At 45.3% G+C, this 16,936-nt stretch overlaps 1 protein-coding gene across 1 annotated transcript in view; it reads right to left on the bottom strand.

The window, feature by feature from the left end:
* LOC111957031 (son of sevenless homolog 1) overlaps positions 1-16,936 on the bottom strand; it is a gene marked incomplete at its 3' end in the record, with an annotated part of 70,857 nt that overhangs the window by 18,852 nt on the left and 35,069 nt on the right. The window contains exons 8-10 of the mRNA XM_023978114.3: positions 14,559-14,657; positions 9,407-9,534; positions 4,341-5,002 (exon numbers count right to left, since the gene is read on the bottom strand). Coding sequence (XP_023833882.2) covers positions 4,341-5,002; positions 9,407-9,534; positions 14,559-14,657 — 889 coding nt within the window. The remainder of the gene's footprint in view (positions 1-4,340; positions 5,003-9,406; positions 9,535-14,558; positions 14,658-16,936) is intronic.

Raw genomic sequence — 16,936 nt, 5'->3', positions numbered from 1 at the left:
AGCAGTTCCATTTACTTTTGATACTGAAGTATATTTAAAACCAAATACTTTTAGACTTTTACTCAAGTAGTATTTTACTGGGTGACTTTCACTTTTACTTGAGTCATTTTCTGTGGTATCAAGTATGACAATTGAGTACTTTTTCCAACACTGCTGCGATGTACCATAGAGGTCAATGGTCAAAGTTCTGTTGACCTGAACATTCCCGAAAATGTGTCTGAATCTCTAAGCTTTCCAATGATACAAGATTAAAGAGTACAAGTGAGCAATACTGATATTGTTTGCCATAGGGTAAAACCCCTAAGGGAAAAATTGATGGGACGGAGGGATGAACGATAACACGCAGAAAGCTACCATTGCTGCACTGCTATCACACATTTTCCAACTCTAGGGACATAGACCTTCAAAAAAATCACCATGAGACATCGCCGTCCCAAGTGAGGCCGACCGACTCCTGCCTCATGGAATATATAGATTCTTGATGACAATTTATGGCAAAAACAGAAGCGTAGATCCATGCAAATTGTAATGCCGATAGGACAGAGAGACAAGAGAGAAAGCGTGCGTTGTCCCTCCCCTGCTGTCTCCTGGGTGGGAGCAGGGTGTGTCCCAGGCATGAGGTGCATCGCACAGGAAGCACCTTTTTCCCCTTTTCAAATTACCCTGGCCACACAGACACACTTTTTCCTCAAAAGGCTAATTTCCCTTGGCTTATTTGGAAATCAGTGGCACACAGACGGTTGAAAACTAAAAAGGAAAATAGTGGCCTTAAATTTACACCCTACCCTTTATTCGGGGGAGGAAGTTTACACAGGGGTGTGAGCTGGACAGTCCACCCATAAGAGGAATGTTCTCTTCTGGCCTTGTATTGTGCTGCATTAACCTTGGACCAGTGTTTTTTTAAACTCCAGTCCTTCACTACTCCCCAACAGCACACAGGTTTGGTGTAGCCCAGGACAAGCACACCTGAATCAACTCGTCAACTAATGATCAAGCACTTGGGTGAGTTGAATCAGGTGTGCGTCAACAAAAATGTGTACAGTCTGGGGGTACTCACTTACCACAGTTGAAAAACACTGCTCTAGACTTCCAGAGACAAACGAGATGAAACCCAAACGTGTGTAAGAGTTCAGAAAGGCTTCCGTGCGAAACAAAGGAAAACGTGTGTCTTTAAGAGGATTTTATACAACACCTGTATGTTTGCATGACATTGCATAACAATGCATAGAAACAGAACAAATTTCAAAAGCGCTTGGCCTAAATGTTTTGCTCCCCGGATTACCAGAGCCCACATCCACTTGGGACTTTGAGCGATTGAATTTGGTGATTTATTTCCCCAAAATGACATCAATGACTTTTAATTAATGAAGAGCTTATTAGTCCAATCGCAGCCTTGTATCTGGTTAGGTACAACGGCACCCGTCAGTGGAGAAGAATACAGATCCCATGGTCTAACAACCTGCTGTGTGTGCTGGGTCATTCAGCCTTTCTTAAGAGCGATTGCTCACGAAACGCCAGACAAAGAAAGACCATGATTTTTTTACATTTTCACAAAATATAGTCCATAAAATAGTTCTTTGGTTGAAGGATTGTTGTCATGTGTCAAAAAGCATAATTGAGTAATATTTAATACAATATTATGTTGGCATTACAATACAATGTTGGCATTTTTCTGATATTTTGGCCTCGTCCAGGCCTCCTTTAAGACTCCATAGTGTTTCATCTGTAGGTGCTACTAAACAAACATTGGTGTCTTATGAAGTTTTATCACTTGCTCTGTAATATGAGTAGTATTTTGGTTTCAATCACTTTTTTTTCATACATTTTTTAATATAAATATGAATTAAGAAATGTTTGAGTTGCTTAAAAACATATATTGTTGAACATAATATAGCCTATTCTACGGGCATATCAAAGTTCCAGAGGGGAACTAAATAAATAATTATTTTTTACTATTAAAATACTACTCGTATTACAGAGCAAGTGGTAAAGCTTCATATGACATCCATTTTTGCTTTGTAGCACCTCCAGATGAACCATTATGGAGTCTTAAAGGAGGCCTGGGTAAGGCCAAAATGTCATAAATATGCCAACTTCTAGATACAAATATATGTCAACAATTCTTCCTCCAAAAGGACTATATTATGGATTACATTTCATGAACATTCCAAAAAAAATGTATTTTTTTTGTTTGGGCTTTAGTGAGGAATCACTAAAGGAGTTCAGGTGCCACTGAAGTCTGCAAAGTGATTACCTCAACAACACTAAAAACAGGCAGGAAAGATCTGCTACTACCGGTCACTTACAAAATGGCGAAGTGACGATAAATAGGCTTCGTCTTCTTGTTTTTTGTTCTTTATCAGTTCTCGTTGTGTTATCTGGGGCTAAACTGACACTGAAACGAAGCAGGTCATCACATCCCGCGTTCTGACGTCAAGTGTGGCCAAATATTTACAAGCCGTGTGAAAACAGCTATAAATGGATGTGGGGATGACGAAAGTGGGGGGAAGGCCTTCCACTATCTTGTCTTTGATGTTTAAGGTTCAAGCTCAAGGTTTTGTGTGTAGAACAACAAGGTGATAACAGGAACAGGCACTCCAGGCACTGGGCAAGTGCAGTTTGCATAAACACAAACAATGGCGGTGCACAATGGAGTAAGAGGCCAGGCCCTAGTAGTCAGGACAAAAATTAACAAGATACAGAAAATATCTAGGTTTCTTGGCATTCGCTTTTGCCTGTCCAGTTCTCTCACTTCAAATAAATTAAATGTGGAGAGGGAGCAATTTGAGATGTGACCCATGTCTACTTCCTGCTCCCTGTAGCCCTTTACACTCGTACCTGTATACGGGTTGAAAATGGCATATTCGGGCACTGCTAAGCGCCTAAATTGGAACAACAGTGGCTATACAATAACATGCAGTGTCAACGTTTATGATCACTATGTTTGATGTACAATTACAAGATGACATGGTGTCATACCCTCGGTTGTTCTGAACAGAATGAGCCTGTTTGTCTTGTTGGATTCTAAACGTTGAACATTGAGATGTTAAAGACATGATAGGTCAGACGCAGAGTATATAAAGGAGCGAGATCTGTAGAAAGACAGAGTGGCTGTGGAATGTGCTGGGTGGATGGGAGGAGATCAAAAGATTGCTATAGGGGAAGCGGATGGACATCTGTGGATTAGGCGAAGGAGGGGTTGAGGTCAGGTCAGATCCCCTGAAGGGAATAATAAGGATTGGAGAGAAGGAGGAGTGTCTTAAGTGGGATATTAAACTTGGTTAAGCTTCTCTAGTGTCCGTGAGTTATTTACTCTGAACAATTAGAACCTAACAGTCTAAAGCATGACTCTTTTCTATGCGCACCAAAATACCGATCCGTTTCTCTGAATTACCCCGTGAAAGCCTAACACCGTAAGATAGCATTTTATAACTTAGCTAGTCATGTTGGCAATAGAACAAGCTTTCATGATGCCCAGCTGACTCCGATTGCAATTTATAAAATGGGCTGTTTTTGGATTGCATGAAGAACAGTAATTGGCGGCGAAGCATGTCTGTGTTACAAACAAAACAACTGCAAGTGTGCTTGCTCTTGTTGCTCAACGGCTCAGCTAGGAGAACGCAAAAAAAAATCTTATAGTTGAAGACTCTTCTTTGAGTCATTAAAGTGCATTGAAATTACTTAGGAACTCTGCACACCAGTTGGTCCTCTCACTCAAACAATTTTTTTGTCTTATGTTGCACCTACCCCACATTTTCCCGGAATATTGTTATCATGTTACTGAATGTATCCAGAGTATTTTCAGATTTCCTTATCAACAAATGCAGCGAAAAGTACAGTAAAGGTAAAACGCACATAAAATCAACAGTGTAATGTTTGGATTCAGTCTTGTGAAAGGTGAACTGTCGTATCCTCAACTTTGGTCAAATAATGTTCCCATAATCTCCAAACTGTTCCCTTTCAATTGCTACTATGCTTATGCATTTCATATTACTTCTGTAAAAAACATTTCAATTTAGCCCTATCCATATAGGCCAAATCCCACGACTGTAAAGGGTTAAACCTTTAAACCTGTTGTTGAACACCAAATTTGACTCCTACCGACTACTTTTTCCACAGGATTCTCCTCCTCTCTAAAACCAAAACCCTGCCCCTTCCCCCTGTTCTACGATAGGAAAGGGTCTGCGAGATGTTCTCTACTAGGATTTAGCAACTACTGTTATTCCACACATCTGAGGGAGGTATTTGTATAGCCTACTGTACGGAAAAGGCACGCATTTCAAAAAGGTCATAACAGGTCATCATAGGAAACCTTTGCTGTGTCATGTGCTTTTTCTCACCTGCATACATGTGGAAGGTGAGCCTTTCGATGAGCTTGAGCACTGTACCCGCCTTGATGATGGGGATGCCCGACTTGGACTGCACGTTCTCCTCGAACACCACGTTCTCCTCAGAGTCGGGCGTGGCGAACCGGTAAAGCTCCGCCCCGGGAAGCCTCATTTGCTCCTCCTTCTCCTCCTGTAGCATGGCCGAGTCCAGCATGCGCTCCAGCGTTGAGCGGTACTGCAGTGAGATGAGCGCCGCCATCCAGCCATTCTTGTCCTCGGCCGACTTGGCGGCAAACACCACGCTGTTGCCGTCTTTGAGGATGATCTCAAAGGCGTGGCGGTACTCGCCCTCCTTGTCGTCCTTGTCGTTGATCTGAACCTTGCGCATTAAGAACTTCTCCTTGAGGCGGTACTCGGCGGTGGACGAGGCGCCAGGCAAGCGCGGCTGGCCGTGGTTGGACTTGCAGCAGATCATCAGGCCGTCGAAGAGGAAGATGTGCCGTTCGTGCTTGGCGCCCACGCGTGTCAGCGTCCCCTCCATGATGAATTCGTTGCAGCACTGGCCGATGTCCTTGCCCTCCCAGCCGTCAATGTTCTTCTGGATCTCGTTCATCTTCTTGATGGCCAGGTGCTTGCCCTTCATCTGCTGGCTGTAGAAGCGGCAGGCCGACTCGCTGGTGCCGCCGAAGAGTTTGAGGAGAGAGAGAAAGAAAAGATGAAAAAGAGATAAAATGACAGAAAGTTGAATGTAAGAAAAATAATGTGAGAGAAAAAAGGGAAAGAGGGGGAGAAGAGAGGAAGGGAAATGTGGGTCTGATGTTCACAGCACATTGACAATGGAAAACAAGTCAACAAAGCCAGCGAGACTGAGATTGAGTGGAGGGTCGGTGTGGGTGGCTAAAGCAGCGGTACAACTAAACCTGGTCCAGGAGGGGGTTCCTACAAATAACATCTCCTTAACAAAACACTGGGAGCGACGTGACTGGCATCCCCACCCATAACTAAACTCAGCAAAAAAAGAAACGTCCTCTCACTGTCAACTGGGTTTATTTTCTGAAAATGTGTAAATATTTGTATGAACATAAGATTCAACAACTGAGACATAAACTGAACACGTTCCACAGACATGTGACGAGCAGAAATGGAAAAATGTGTCCGTAAACAAAGGGGGGGGGGGGGGGGCTAAAATCAAAAGTAACAGTCAGTATCTGGTGTGGCCACCAGCTGCATTAAGTACTGCAGTGCATCTCCTCCATGGACTGTACCAGATTTGCCAGTTCTTGCTGTGAGATGTTACCCCACTCTTCCACCAAGGCACTTGCAAGTTCCCTGACATTTCTGGGGGGGAATGGCCCTAGACCTCACCCTCCGACCCAACAGGTCCCAGACATGCTCAATGGGATTGAGATCCGGGAACTTCGCTGGCCACGGCAGCACACTGACGTTCCTGTCTTGCAGGAAATCACACAGAACGAGCAGTATGGCTGGTGGCATTGGGTCATGTCAGGATGAGCCTGCAGGAAGGGTACCACATGAGTGAGGAGGATGTCTTCCATGTAACGACCACCGTTGAGATTGCCTGCAATGACAACAAGCTCAGTCCGATGATGCTGTGACACACTGCCCCAGACCATGACGGACCCTCCACCTCCAAATCGATCCCGCTCCAGAGTACAGGCCTCGGTGTAACGCTCATTCCTTCTACGATAAACGCAAATACGACCATCACACCTGGTGAGACAAAACCGTGACGCGTCAGTGACAAGCACTTTTTGCCAGWCCTGTCTGGTCCAGCGACGGTGGGTTTGTGCCCATAGGTGACATTGTTGCCGGTGATGTCTGGTGAAGACCTGCCTTACAACAGGCCTACAAGCCCTCAGTCCAGCCTCTCTCAGCCTATTGCGGACAGTCTGAGCACTGATGGAGGGACTGTGCATTCCTGGTGTAACTCGGGCAGTTGTTGTTGTCATCCTGCACCTGTCCCCGCAGGTGTGATGTTCAGATGTACCAGTTCTGTGCAGGTGTTGTTACACGTGGTCTGCCACTGCGAGGACGATCAGCTGTCTGTCCCGTCTCCCTGTAGCGCGGTCTTATGCGTCTCACAGTACGGACATTGCAATTTATTGCCCTGGCCACATCTGCAGTCCTCATGCCTCCTTGCAGCATGCCTGAGGCCCGTTCACACAGATGAGCAGGGACCCTGGGCATCTTTATTTTGGTGTTTTTCAGAGTCAGTAGAAAGGCCTCTTTAGTGTCCTAAGTTTTCATAACTGTGACCTTAATTGCCTACCGTCTGTAAGCTGTTAGTGTCTTAACGACCGTTCCACAGGTGCATGTTCATTAATTGTTTATGGTTCATTGAGCAAGCATGGGAAACAGTGTTTAAACCCTTTACAATGAAGATCTGTGAAGTTATTTGGATTTTAATGAATTATCTTTGAAAAACAGGGTCCTGAAAAAGGGACGTTTCTTTTTTTGCTGAGTTTATAATACTGACCCTAACCTTAAAGGAAAATTCCACCCAAAAACAACCTTTTAGTTTTTGTTTCATTCGTCCATTGTTGATATAGTCCCTAAATGTTTTGCATGTTAGCAATCCAACAACGGACTAATGAAATAAATACTAAAAGTTTTTGGATGGAGTTTTCCTTTAACCACACCAATAACCCTAAACTTAACCAGAACCAATTAGGTAATTCAATATCAGTATGCTGGTCAGGCATGCCCCTTCAGTTTACACCCAACACTGGTGGACCAGCAGGCCAATTGACTAAACTTCCTCACCATTCCAGCAGTTCAACAAAACGGTAGTCTACCGAGGAAGGGCCCACACCCATTGGTTAACAGGGTGCCTTGGAGGACCAAATGAGAAAGTGCATACGAATAGAATTAGTCTAAAAGAATAAAGATCATCTGATTATATTTCTTTGAGCCAGACACTATTTAAATATTGTTTTGGTTCGTCGTACCATTAATATGGTCTATGGTATGACTATCATATTCAAAATGAGCATCTCTCATTTCAGTTCTTTTAGGACCACAATGTAGACTAGTCTGTTATAATCAATCTTTATTCTCATATTATACCAATGTCTATTTTCAGTATTTATTCATTATTAAGGACCATGCCCCCTGTAATAATTAGGTCATGTGAGGAGTAAGTTCAAAACTCTTTCAGCAATTCAATACAAAAAGACTGCTGTGAAAACCAGCACTATACGGTGCTCTTTCAAAACCAGAATGACAAAACTTAAGTAAACAGAAGACGAGAAAGCTCTGCGGCCCACCAGAACCTCACCCGTACTGCTCATGACAAATCAGCTGAGCAATAATTCCAATGATCACTTCTAAAACCACCTACTTAGAATAATCGAACAGCATTGCGCCACTGGGGCTTGATTTCAGATATCCCAATTTTCCTTTTTGGGGGGGGGTTCTACAAATTGATTGAGTGAGAGGGTGATTAGGAAAAAAATCAACAAGGATTTAACACCCGCTAGCTAGTACAGTGCGTCTGAACTAAAACTACTTGTAAACAATCTTGGGAGGGCTTACTTTGTTTTTCGTGGAAGCAAGACGACTTGCATCAGCGCTCCTGAGAGGAGGGGGAGGCAGGCGAAGCCAACTCACTCGCGCTTGTCTTCATACCAGCACCTCAAAGTACAGGATGACTTTCACCTGGCCCGAATTAGCTTCGCTGAGAGACAAGGGGCACCTCTGAAGGGCAAGGGATAGACTACACACAAAACTCGCCCCAGAAACGACAATTTCCATTTCCCAGTCCATTAAGTGTGAAACTCAAAAAACTATACACAGAAAGAAACTGTCAACTTTGCCTACTCTCAAGTCTGATCAAAGAGGTTATATTTGACATGCATTTACATTCATCTTTAAACTAGCAGTCTTGCAATGAATTGAATCATGTAGTTAATTAAAGCAAAACATTATAATGAGCATCATTATCAAACTATCATTTATCCCAGGCAGCGATGGACCTTGCCAGAGCATTGGCGACAAAGAGCTTATTACGTTTTTCCTAATGAACAGCAAGCTTGCGAAAGAGCAGGCATAATTCAAATGGCTGTGACAGAGCTCTTGGGTTGTTCTTTGTTCTGGCTCTCGAAATACAAAAGACCCCTAGAGACAGGAAAGGTGTAGCGAAACGGCCAAAGTCAATAAAGGTAACCCTTGTCGGGTACCCCAACTCAGTGTGTCCTCTCGGAACGTCCATTTTAGCCTCCTATGTGTGTCGCCATCCCCACGTTCCCGCCAAAGTATGGGGTGCAAAGACATACCGTAAGATAAGCCATCCTTTCCCCATGAAAAATAAACAAAAAAACTACTTAAAAAGAGCAGCAAAGGGGTAATCTTCTTCTTGTTTATACCCTATGTCCTCCACTCAAGTAAATAACGAGTGACAACCGCATGTAACCAAAAAAACACCCTGTTTTCTTCACCAATAAAAAAAAAAGGAGGGATGGAGATAAAAATGGTCCGCAAGGTTTGGATGCTAAAGTCCACTGTCGAAAGCAAGGGAATTATGTTTTTTTCTCCCCCCTTTCAAATTCTCACCTTTTTTTCCCTCAAAGCCGGGAACAATAATAGCAGAACAGGACAGCCCAAATCCTGACACAACTTCCCTCCGACAACACAGTGGCGAGCCCCCCTCCAACCCTCTCCCTCCACGAGTCTATTTTAGGTCCAGAGGGAAACTCAGAACTGAGCTTAGGGTGGGGGGTGTGCAGAGGATGGGAGGAGTACACCAATGAGGCAGTAGTATGAATTGCTGTGTGTGTGTTCGTGTGGGTGTCTATTGTGAGGTGTGTATTTTGCTGTGCAAGTGTTAACGCCTCTGAGCATATATAGTGCACATATGAGACATATCCACCTTTTGGTGCTTGTCTGGTCTGTGCCATTATGTGTGTGTGAGTTATCTTTCCATATTTTGCTTGTGGATTTCTATTATTGTGTGTGCATATGTACTGTGTGTGACAGAGCTAGCTTTGTATCTTCTTGGGTAAACAGAACCAGGTGTGGATGGACCAGGAGGGATTGTAAGTTGGCGCTCCCCTGCCTACCTCAGCCTCCTCTTGGCCATGTTCTTGGAGCAGATCCTCTCCATGCTACTCTGCAGATTGAGCAGCGCCGTGATGGCCTGTTTCAGACACTCTTTGTCCTCCTCGTCCTCACTTTTCTCCTCTAGTTGCTGTGGAAAGGAGGGGGGGAGAGGGGATGGGGCAGAGAAAGAGGGGTAGAGAATAAAATGTTGGATCAGGTGGTTTCGCTGGTAGGGGGAGTCTAGCGAAGGATCAGGATGCGGTATAAGGCCAAACTCATGAGCGAGATTACGGCTGAGGAAAAAAAAAAAATCTCTCCATCATTCTCTCATTCCCAACCCCCTCAACTCCAGTGTTTCCCCTTAATTCTTACTTTCTTGAGCGATGACCAAGGAACAAAATGGCTACCAACATTGAACTAACACCACATGACCCTTTGGGAAATACCACGCAAGTCTCTCCCTCCTTTATATATACAGTCGTGGCCAAAAGTTGAGAATGACACAAAGTTTGCTGCTTCAGTGTCTTTAGATATTTTTGTCAGATGTTACTATGGAATACTGACGTATAATTACAAGCATTTCATAAGTCTCAATGGTTTTTATTGACAATTACATGAAGTTGATGCAAAGAGTCAATATTTGCAGTGTTGACCCTTCTTTTTCAAGACCTCTGCAATCCACCCTGGCATGCTGTCAATTAACTTCTGGGCCACATCCTGACTGATGGCAGCCCATTCTTGCATAATCAATGCTTGGAGTTTGTCAGAATTTGTGGGTTTTTGTTTGTCCACCCACCTCTTGAAAATTGACCACAAGTTCTCAATGGGATTAACTCAATGGGATGAACTCCAGGGGAGTTTCCTGGCCATGGAACCAAAATATTGATGTTTTGTTCCCCGAGCCACTTAGTTATCACTTTTGCCTTATGGCAAGGTGCTCCATCATACTGGAAAAGGCATTGTTCGTCACCAAACTGTTCCTGGATGGTTGAGAGAAGTTGCTCTCGGAGGATGTTTTGGTCCCATTCTTTATTCATGGCTGTGTTCTTAGGCAAAATTGTGAGTGAGCCCACTCCCTTGGCTGAGAAGCAACCCCACACATGAATGGTCTCAGGATGCTTTACTGTTGGCATGACACAGGACTGATGGTAGCGCTCACATTGTCTTCTCCGGACAAGCTTTTTTCCAGATACCCCAAACAATCGGAAAGGGGATTAATCAGAGAAAATGACTTTACCCCAGTCCTCAGCAGTCCAATCCCTGTACCTTCTGCAAAATATCAGTCTGTCCCTGATGTTTTTTTCTGGAGAGAAGTGGCTTCTTTGCTGCCCTTCTTGACACCAGGTCATCCTCCAAAAAGTCTTTGCCTCACTGTGCGTGCAGATGCACTCACACCTTCCTGCTACCATTCTGTAGCAAGCTCTGTACTGGTGGTGCCCCGATCCCGCAGCTGAATCAACTTTAGGAGACGGTCCTGGCGCTTGCTGGACTTTCTTGGGTGCCCTGAAGCCTTCTTCACAACAATTGAACCGCTCTCCTTGAAGATCTGATAAATGGTTGATTTAGGTGCAATCTTACTGGCTGCAATATCATTGCCTGTGAAGCCATTTTTGTGCAAAGCAATGTTGACGGCACGTGTTTCCTTGCAGGTAACCATGGTTGCAAGAGGAAGAACAATGATTCCATGCACCACCCTCCTTTTGAAGCTTCCAGTATGTTATTCGAACTCAATCAGCATGACAGAGTGATCTCCAGCCTTGTCCTCGTCAACACTCACACCTGTGTTAACGAGATAATTACTGACATGATGTCAGCTGGTCCTTTTGTGGCAGGGCTGAAATGCAGTGGATTTTTTGGGGGGGGATTCAGTTCATTTGCATGGCAAAGAGGGACTTTGCAATTAATTGCAATTCATCTGAACATTCTGGAGTATATGCAAATCGCCATCATACAAACTGAGGCAGCAGACTTTGTGAAATTTTATATTTGTGTCATTCTCAAAACCTTTGGCCACGACTGCATTCGATTTTTCAGACCCCTTGATTTTTTTTACAGCCTTATTCTAAAATTGATAAAATATTCCCCTCATCAATCTACACACAATACCCCATAATGACAAAGTGAAAACAGGTTTTTAGAAACTTTAACAAATGTATATATAAAAAAAACTAAAAACAGAAATACCTTATTATTCAGACCCTTTTGCTATGAGATTTGAAATTGAGCTCAGGTGTATCCTGTTTCCATTGATCATCCTTGAGATGTTTCTACAACTTGGAGTCCACCTGTGGTAAATTCAATTGATTGGACATGATTTGGAAAGGCACACACCTGTCTATATAAGGTCCCACCGTTCACAATGCATGTCAGAGCAAAAACCAAGCCAGGAGGTCGAAGGAATTGTCTGTAGAGCTCCGAGACAGGATTGTGTTGAGGCACAGATCTGGGGAAGGGTACCCAACAATTACTGCATCATTGAAGATCCCCAAGAACACAGTGGCATCCATCAGTCTTAAATGAAAGAAGTTTGGAACCACCAAGACTCTTCCTAGAGCTGGCCGCCCAGCCAAACTGAGCAATCGGGGGAGAAGGGCCTGGTCACTCTGACAAAGCTCCAGAGTTCCTCTGTGGAGATGGGAGAATCTTCCAGAAGGACAACCATATCTGTAGCCCTCCACCAATCTGACCTTTATGTTAGAGTGGCCAGACGGAAGCCACTCCTCAGTAAAAAGGCACATGACAGCCCGCTTGGACTTAAAAAAACTCAAACCATGAGAAACAATTCTGGTCTGATGAAACCACGATTGAACTATTTGGCCTGAATGCCAAGCACCATGTCTGGCAGAAACCTGGCACGGTCCCTAAGGTGAAGCATGGTGGGGTTCAGCGGCAGGGACTGTGAGACTAGTCAGGATTGAGAGAAAGATGAATGGAGCAAAGTACAGAGAGATCCTTGATGAAAACCTGCTCCAGAGCGCTCAGGATCCCAGACTGGGGTGAAAGTTCACCTTCCAACAGGACAATGACCCTGAGCACACAGCCACGACAACACAGGAGTGGCTTCGGGACAAATCTCTGAATCTCCTTCAGTGGTCCAGTCAGAGCCCGGACTTGAACCCAATCGAACATCTCTGGAAAGACCTGAAAATAGCTGTGCAGTGACGCTCCCCATCCAACCTGACAGAGCTGGAGAAGATTTGCAAAGAAGAATGGGAGAAACTCCCCAAATACAGGTGTGCCAAGCTTGTAGCCTCATACCCAAGAAGACTCAAGGTTGTAATTGCTGACAAAGGTGCATCATCAAAGTACTGAGTAAAGGGTCTGAATAGTCATTATGGGGTATTGTGTGTAGATTGATGAGGGGGGAAAAAACGATTTAATCCATTTTAGAATAAGGCTGTAACGTAACAAAATGTGTAAAAAGTCAAGGGGTCTGAATACTTTCTGAATGCAATGTATAAGCCATATATAGACGTACATGGCTCTGGTAGCCAAATGTGTTTAGGTGAGCGGACATAAAGTAACCGTCAGTTTTTCCTCTCTCTATCCTTAAACCATGTCATCTTCTTTGCAGTTTTATCCAAGTCTCTAAACTAATAAGGTAGCTAGCATGCTGTGGTTAAAGTACAGAAAGCCCTACCTTTTGCATCTGTAGCAACAGTGTCTATATTATTATTATATATTTTTTTATTTAACTAGGCAAGTCAGTTAAGAACTAATTCTTATTTACAATGACGGCCTACTCCCGGCCAAAACTGGACGACGCTGTGCCAATTGTGCGCCGCCCTATGGGACTCCCAATCACGGCCGGATGTGGTTGAGCAGCCTGGATTCAAACCAGGGACTGTAGTGACACCTCTTACACTGAGATGCAGTGCCTTAGACCGCTGCGCCACTCGGGAGCCCCATGGTCTGATATAGTCTTGTATACCTGTGCAAACGCATGACATGTAAAGGATAATCAATGAGTGGCTATGCGTTCTATGGGAAACCATGAACGACGTGGAAGGAGTGTTCTACTATGTGCCAGCGGAGTGGAACTAACCTTCCACGGAGTTGCATGACCCATGTGTTTGCATCCTATGGCTGTCCCTTTGGCTATGCCATCTGAGGACAAGGCAGAAAGAGACTCCTCTCCACACCCACTTTCCCTTTACCGTGGACTCGCAGCAAGTAAGCTAGGGGTAGAAAGAAAAAAAAAATCGCCGATTTAGCCCTCTCCGGGGCAGCCGCCACTTCCATGGCTTGCTGGAAAGAGGCTTAGGGGAGAATAAGGACTGTGTGGGCCAAATCTAGGCCTAAGTGTGAACAAGGAGCCCGCCACTAAGGCTCTCCCAGAGGGGGCACATGGTTCATGTCCTTGTGACTTTTATCATGTGGTCCAGCGGTAACCCTTTCTGCTCTAAACACACGCACGACTACCCACCAGAGACCAATCGCCGCATCCTCCCTTCCTCCCGTGTCCCTCCCACCTACTCTCCCTTCTCTGACTTCAAACCTGTCTGAATAAGTTAAACAATACGAGGAGGAGTGTGGAACCTCCTAAGGGGCAATCTGCAATTGATACATTCATTTTTTAACTTTTAAATGAATGACATATACCCATTAATTCTTTAAAAATAAAAAATAAATGCCTCATGCGCTTAGTTCAACTGTCGTACCCTATCAGAAACCGAAATATAAACTTGTTGCACTCCATTGTTTGTAAACAAACACTATACAGCCTCAAAACACGGTTAGGAACGATCATGTTGATCTCACGTCCTTGAATCCATAGGTCCGTCTATGAATTTGAGAGTGGTTACATTTCTCCTGCCCCATCCCTTAGCCGCGACCCCTTTGTTGTCGTTTTGAACTGCATTACGTTAAGAAAAAAAAGAAAAGAAAAACATTGAGATTCCACATCCACTGTGGCTGGTGGATCATCGTCGGGGACAAACCATCCCCCTGCATCCATCCAAGGCATTCTGATCCATATACAGTACCTTCGCTAATACACTATTATTATTATTAAACGTTATAATATATGCCATTTAGCAGACTCTTTCATCCAAAGCGATTTCCAGTCCAGCGTGCATACATTTTACGTATGGGTGGCCCTGGGAATCGAAACCCACAATCCTGGCAATGCAAGTGCCATGCTCCGCATTAGGAATCCTCATACACGCTTACCTTTAAGATCTCGAAATAGTGGAGACAATGATAGACCGGCGTGAGGAGCAACCGGGGCAGGACGTACTGGACTGCTTCCTTAAAGCCTTCGCATATAGACTGGGGAGTCAGAGACAGAGGGAGATGAGGGTTAACTTGGGCAGGTAATAAAGTGTCAAATCTTATCAAGGTATATAGTGATATACGCAAACAGTGGTCTGGTAGGGAAATTCTTAAACAAACAAATGTCTTACTTGTGGGAAAATCCACCCCAGAAAGGGCCAATAACATTTCTAGTATTTCAGATTGTTCTGGCAATTCTCACAGGAACTGCATTGGGAGGAATGTTTGACGTACTTTTTTTTTTTTTTAAATCACAATTATTTTTTAAAATTATGATTAAAGTGTATATTTTATGCCCTTTTTAGACCTATACATGCCTCCTGTAAGACCTTATGATCCATGAACTGTACACGATGCCAACATCGTGATGCAATTACACTCATTATAGTGTGCTCTAAAATATGGAGTATGTCTCGATTCTGAAATACAATTGTTCACATTCATTCTAATGAATATTTTGGAGCACAATGACAAGACGCTGTCTTGTATCATGTACGGTTGACAAATCAAAAACTTGTACATGAGGCATGTACAGGTCTAGAAAAGGGCTTAAAATGTCCACTTTCATCTTGATTCTCAATGTATTTTTCTTTCTGGGCCTTCCTGGCGTGGACCTTGCCTGGTTGTCCTTACAGTCATAATTTAATGCCAAACTGTGTTAGATGCACATCCAAGAATGGCAACCAACAAAAAAGTTCATGAGCAAATGCTTCCAATGAAATTCACATGTAAATAGCACGTGACCAATAATATTTGTAGTACACGATTACTTACATTCCATCAGAGCAACTCAGAACTTTAAAACATCATTTGAATACATCAGTTGTTTACAACGTCTCCTATGACGACATACACATCAACAATGGAGTTTTGGGGTTATGATAAGGAGTGGTCAGTAGGCTGGGGGAGTCATGAGCAGGCTTGGGAGTGTGGTCAGTAGGCTGGGGGAGTCATGAGCAGGCTTGGGAGTGGGGTCAGTAGGCTGGGGGAGTAATGAGCAGGCTTGGGAGTGGGGTCAGTAGGCTGGGGGGAGTCATGAGCAGGCTTGGGAGTGGGGTCGTAGGCTGGGGGAGTCATGAGCAGGCTTTGGGAGTGGGGTCAGTAAGGCTGGGGGAGTATGAGCAGGCTTGGGAGTGGGGTCAGTAGGCTGGGGGAGTCATGAGCAGGCTTGGGAGTGTAGTGCAGTAGGCTGGGGGAGTCATGAGCAGGCTTGGGAGTGGGGTCAGTAGGCTGGGGGAGTAATGAGCAGCTTGGGAGTGGGGTCAGTAGGCTGGGGGAGTAATGAGCAGGCTTGGGAGTGGGGGTCAGTAGGCTGGGGGAGTCATGAGCAGGCTTGGGAGTGTAGTGCAGTAGGCTGGGGGAGTAATGAGCAGGCTTGGGAGTGGGGTCAGTAGGCTGGGGGAGTAATGAGCAGGCTTGGGAGTGGGTCAGTAGGCTGGGGGAGTCATGAGCCAGGCTTGGGAGTGTGGTCAGTAGGCTGGGGAGTCAATGAGCAGGCTTGGGAGTGGGGTCAGTAGGCTGGGGGAGTCATGAGCAGGCTTGGGAGTGGGTCAGTAGGCTGGGGGAGTCATGAGCAGGCTTGGGAGTGGGTCAGGTAGGCTGGGGGAGTCATGAGCAGGCTTGGGAGTGGGGTCAGTAGGCTGGGGGAGTATGAGCAGGCTTGGGAGTGAGTCGGTAGCTGGGGGAGTCATGAGCAGGCTTGGGAGTGGGGTCAGTAGGCTGGGGGAGTAATGAGCAGACTTGGGAGTGGGGTCAGTAGGCTGGGGGAGTAATGAGCAGGCTTGGGAGTGGGGTCAGTAGGCTGGGGAGTCATGAGCAGGCTTGGGAGTGTGTCAGTAGGCTGGGGGAGTAATGAGCAGGCTTGGGAGTGGGGTCAGTAGGCTGGGGGAGTCAATGAGCAGGCTTGGGAGTGGGGTCAGTAGGCTGGGGGAGTAATGAGCAGGCTTGGGAGTGTGGTCAGTAGGCTGGGGGAGTCATGAGCAGGCTTGGGAGTGGGTCAGTAGGCTGGGGGAGTCATGAGCAGGCTTGGGAGTGGGGTCAGTAGGCTGGGGGAGTCAATGAGCAGGCTTGGGAGTGGGGTCAGTAGGCTGGGGGAGTAATGAGCAGGCTTGGGAGTGTGGTCAGTAGGCCGGGGGAGTCATGAGCAGGCTTGGGAGTGTGGTCAGTAGGCTGGGGGAGTAATGAGCAGCGCTTGGGAGTGTGGTCAGTAGGCTGGGGGAGTAATGAGCAGGCTTGGGAGTGTGGTCAGTAGCGCTGGGGGGGAAGTAATGAGCAGC

The sequence above is a fragment of the Salvelinus sp. IW2-2015 genome, linkage group LG1 (assembly GCF_002910315.2).
Source record: "Salvelinus sp. IW2-2015 linkage group LG1, ASM291031v2, whole genome shotgun sequence".
Taxonomy (NCBI): domain Eukaryota; kingdom Metazoa; phylum Chordata; class Actinopteri; order Salmoniformes; family Salmonidae; genus Salvelinus; species Salvelinus sp. IW2-2015.
The sequence above is the reverse complement of the archived record's forward strand: the minus strand, read 5'-3'. Positions and strand labels throughout refer to the sequence as shown.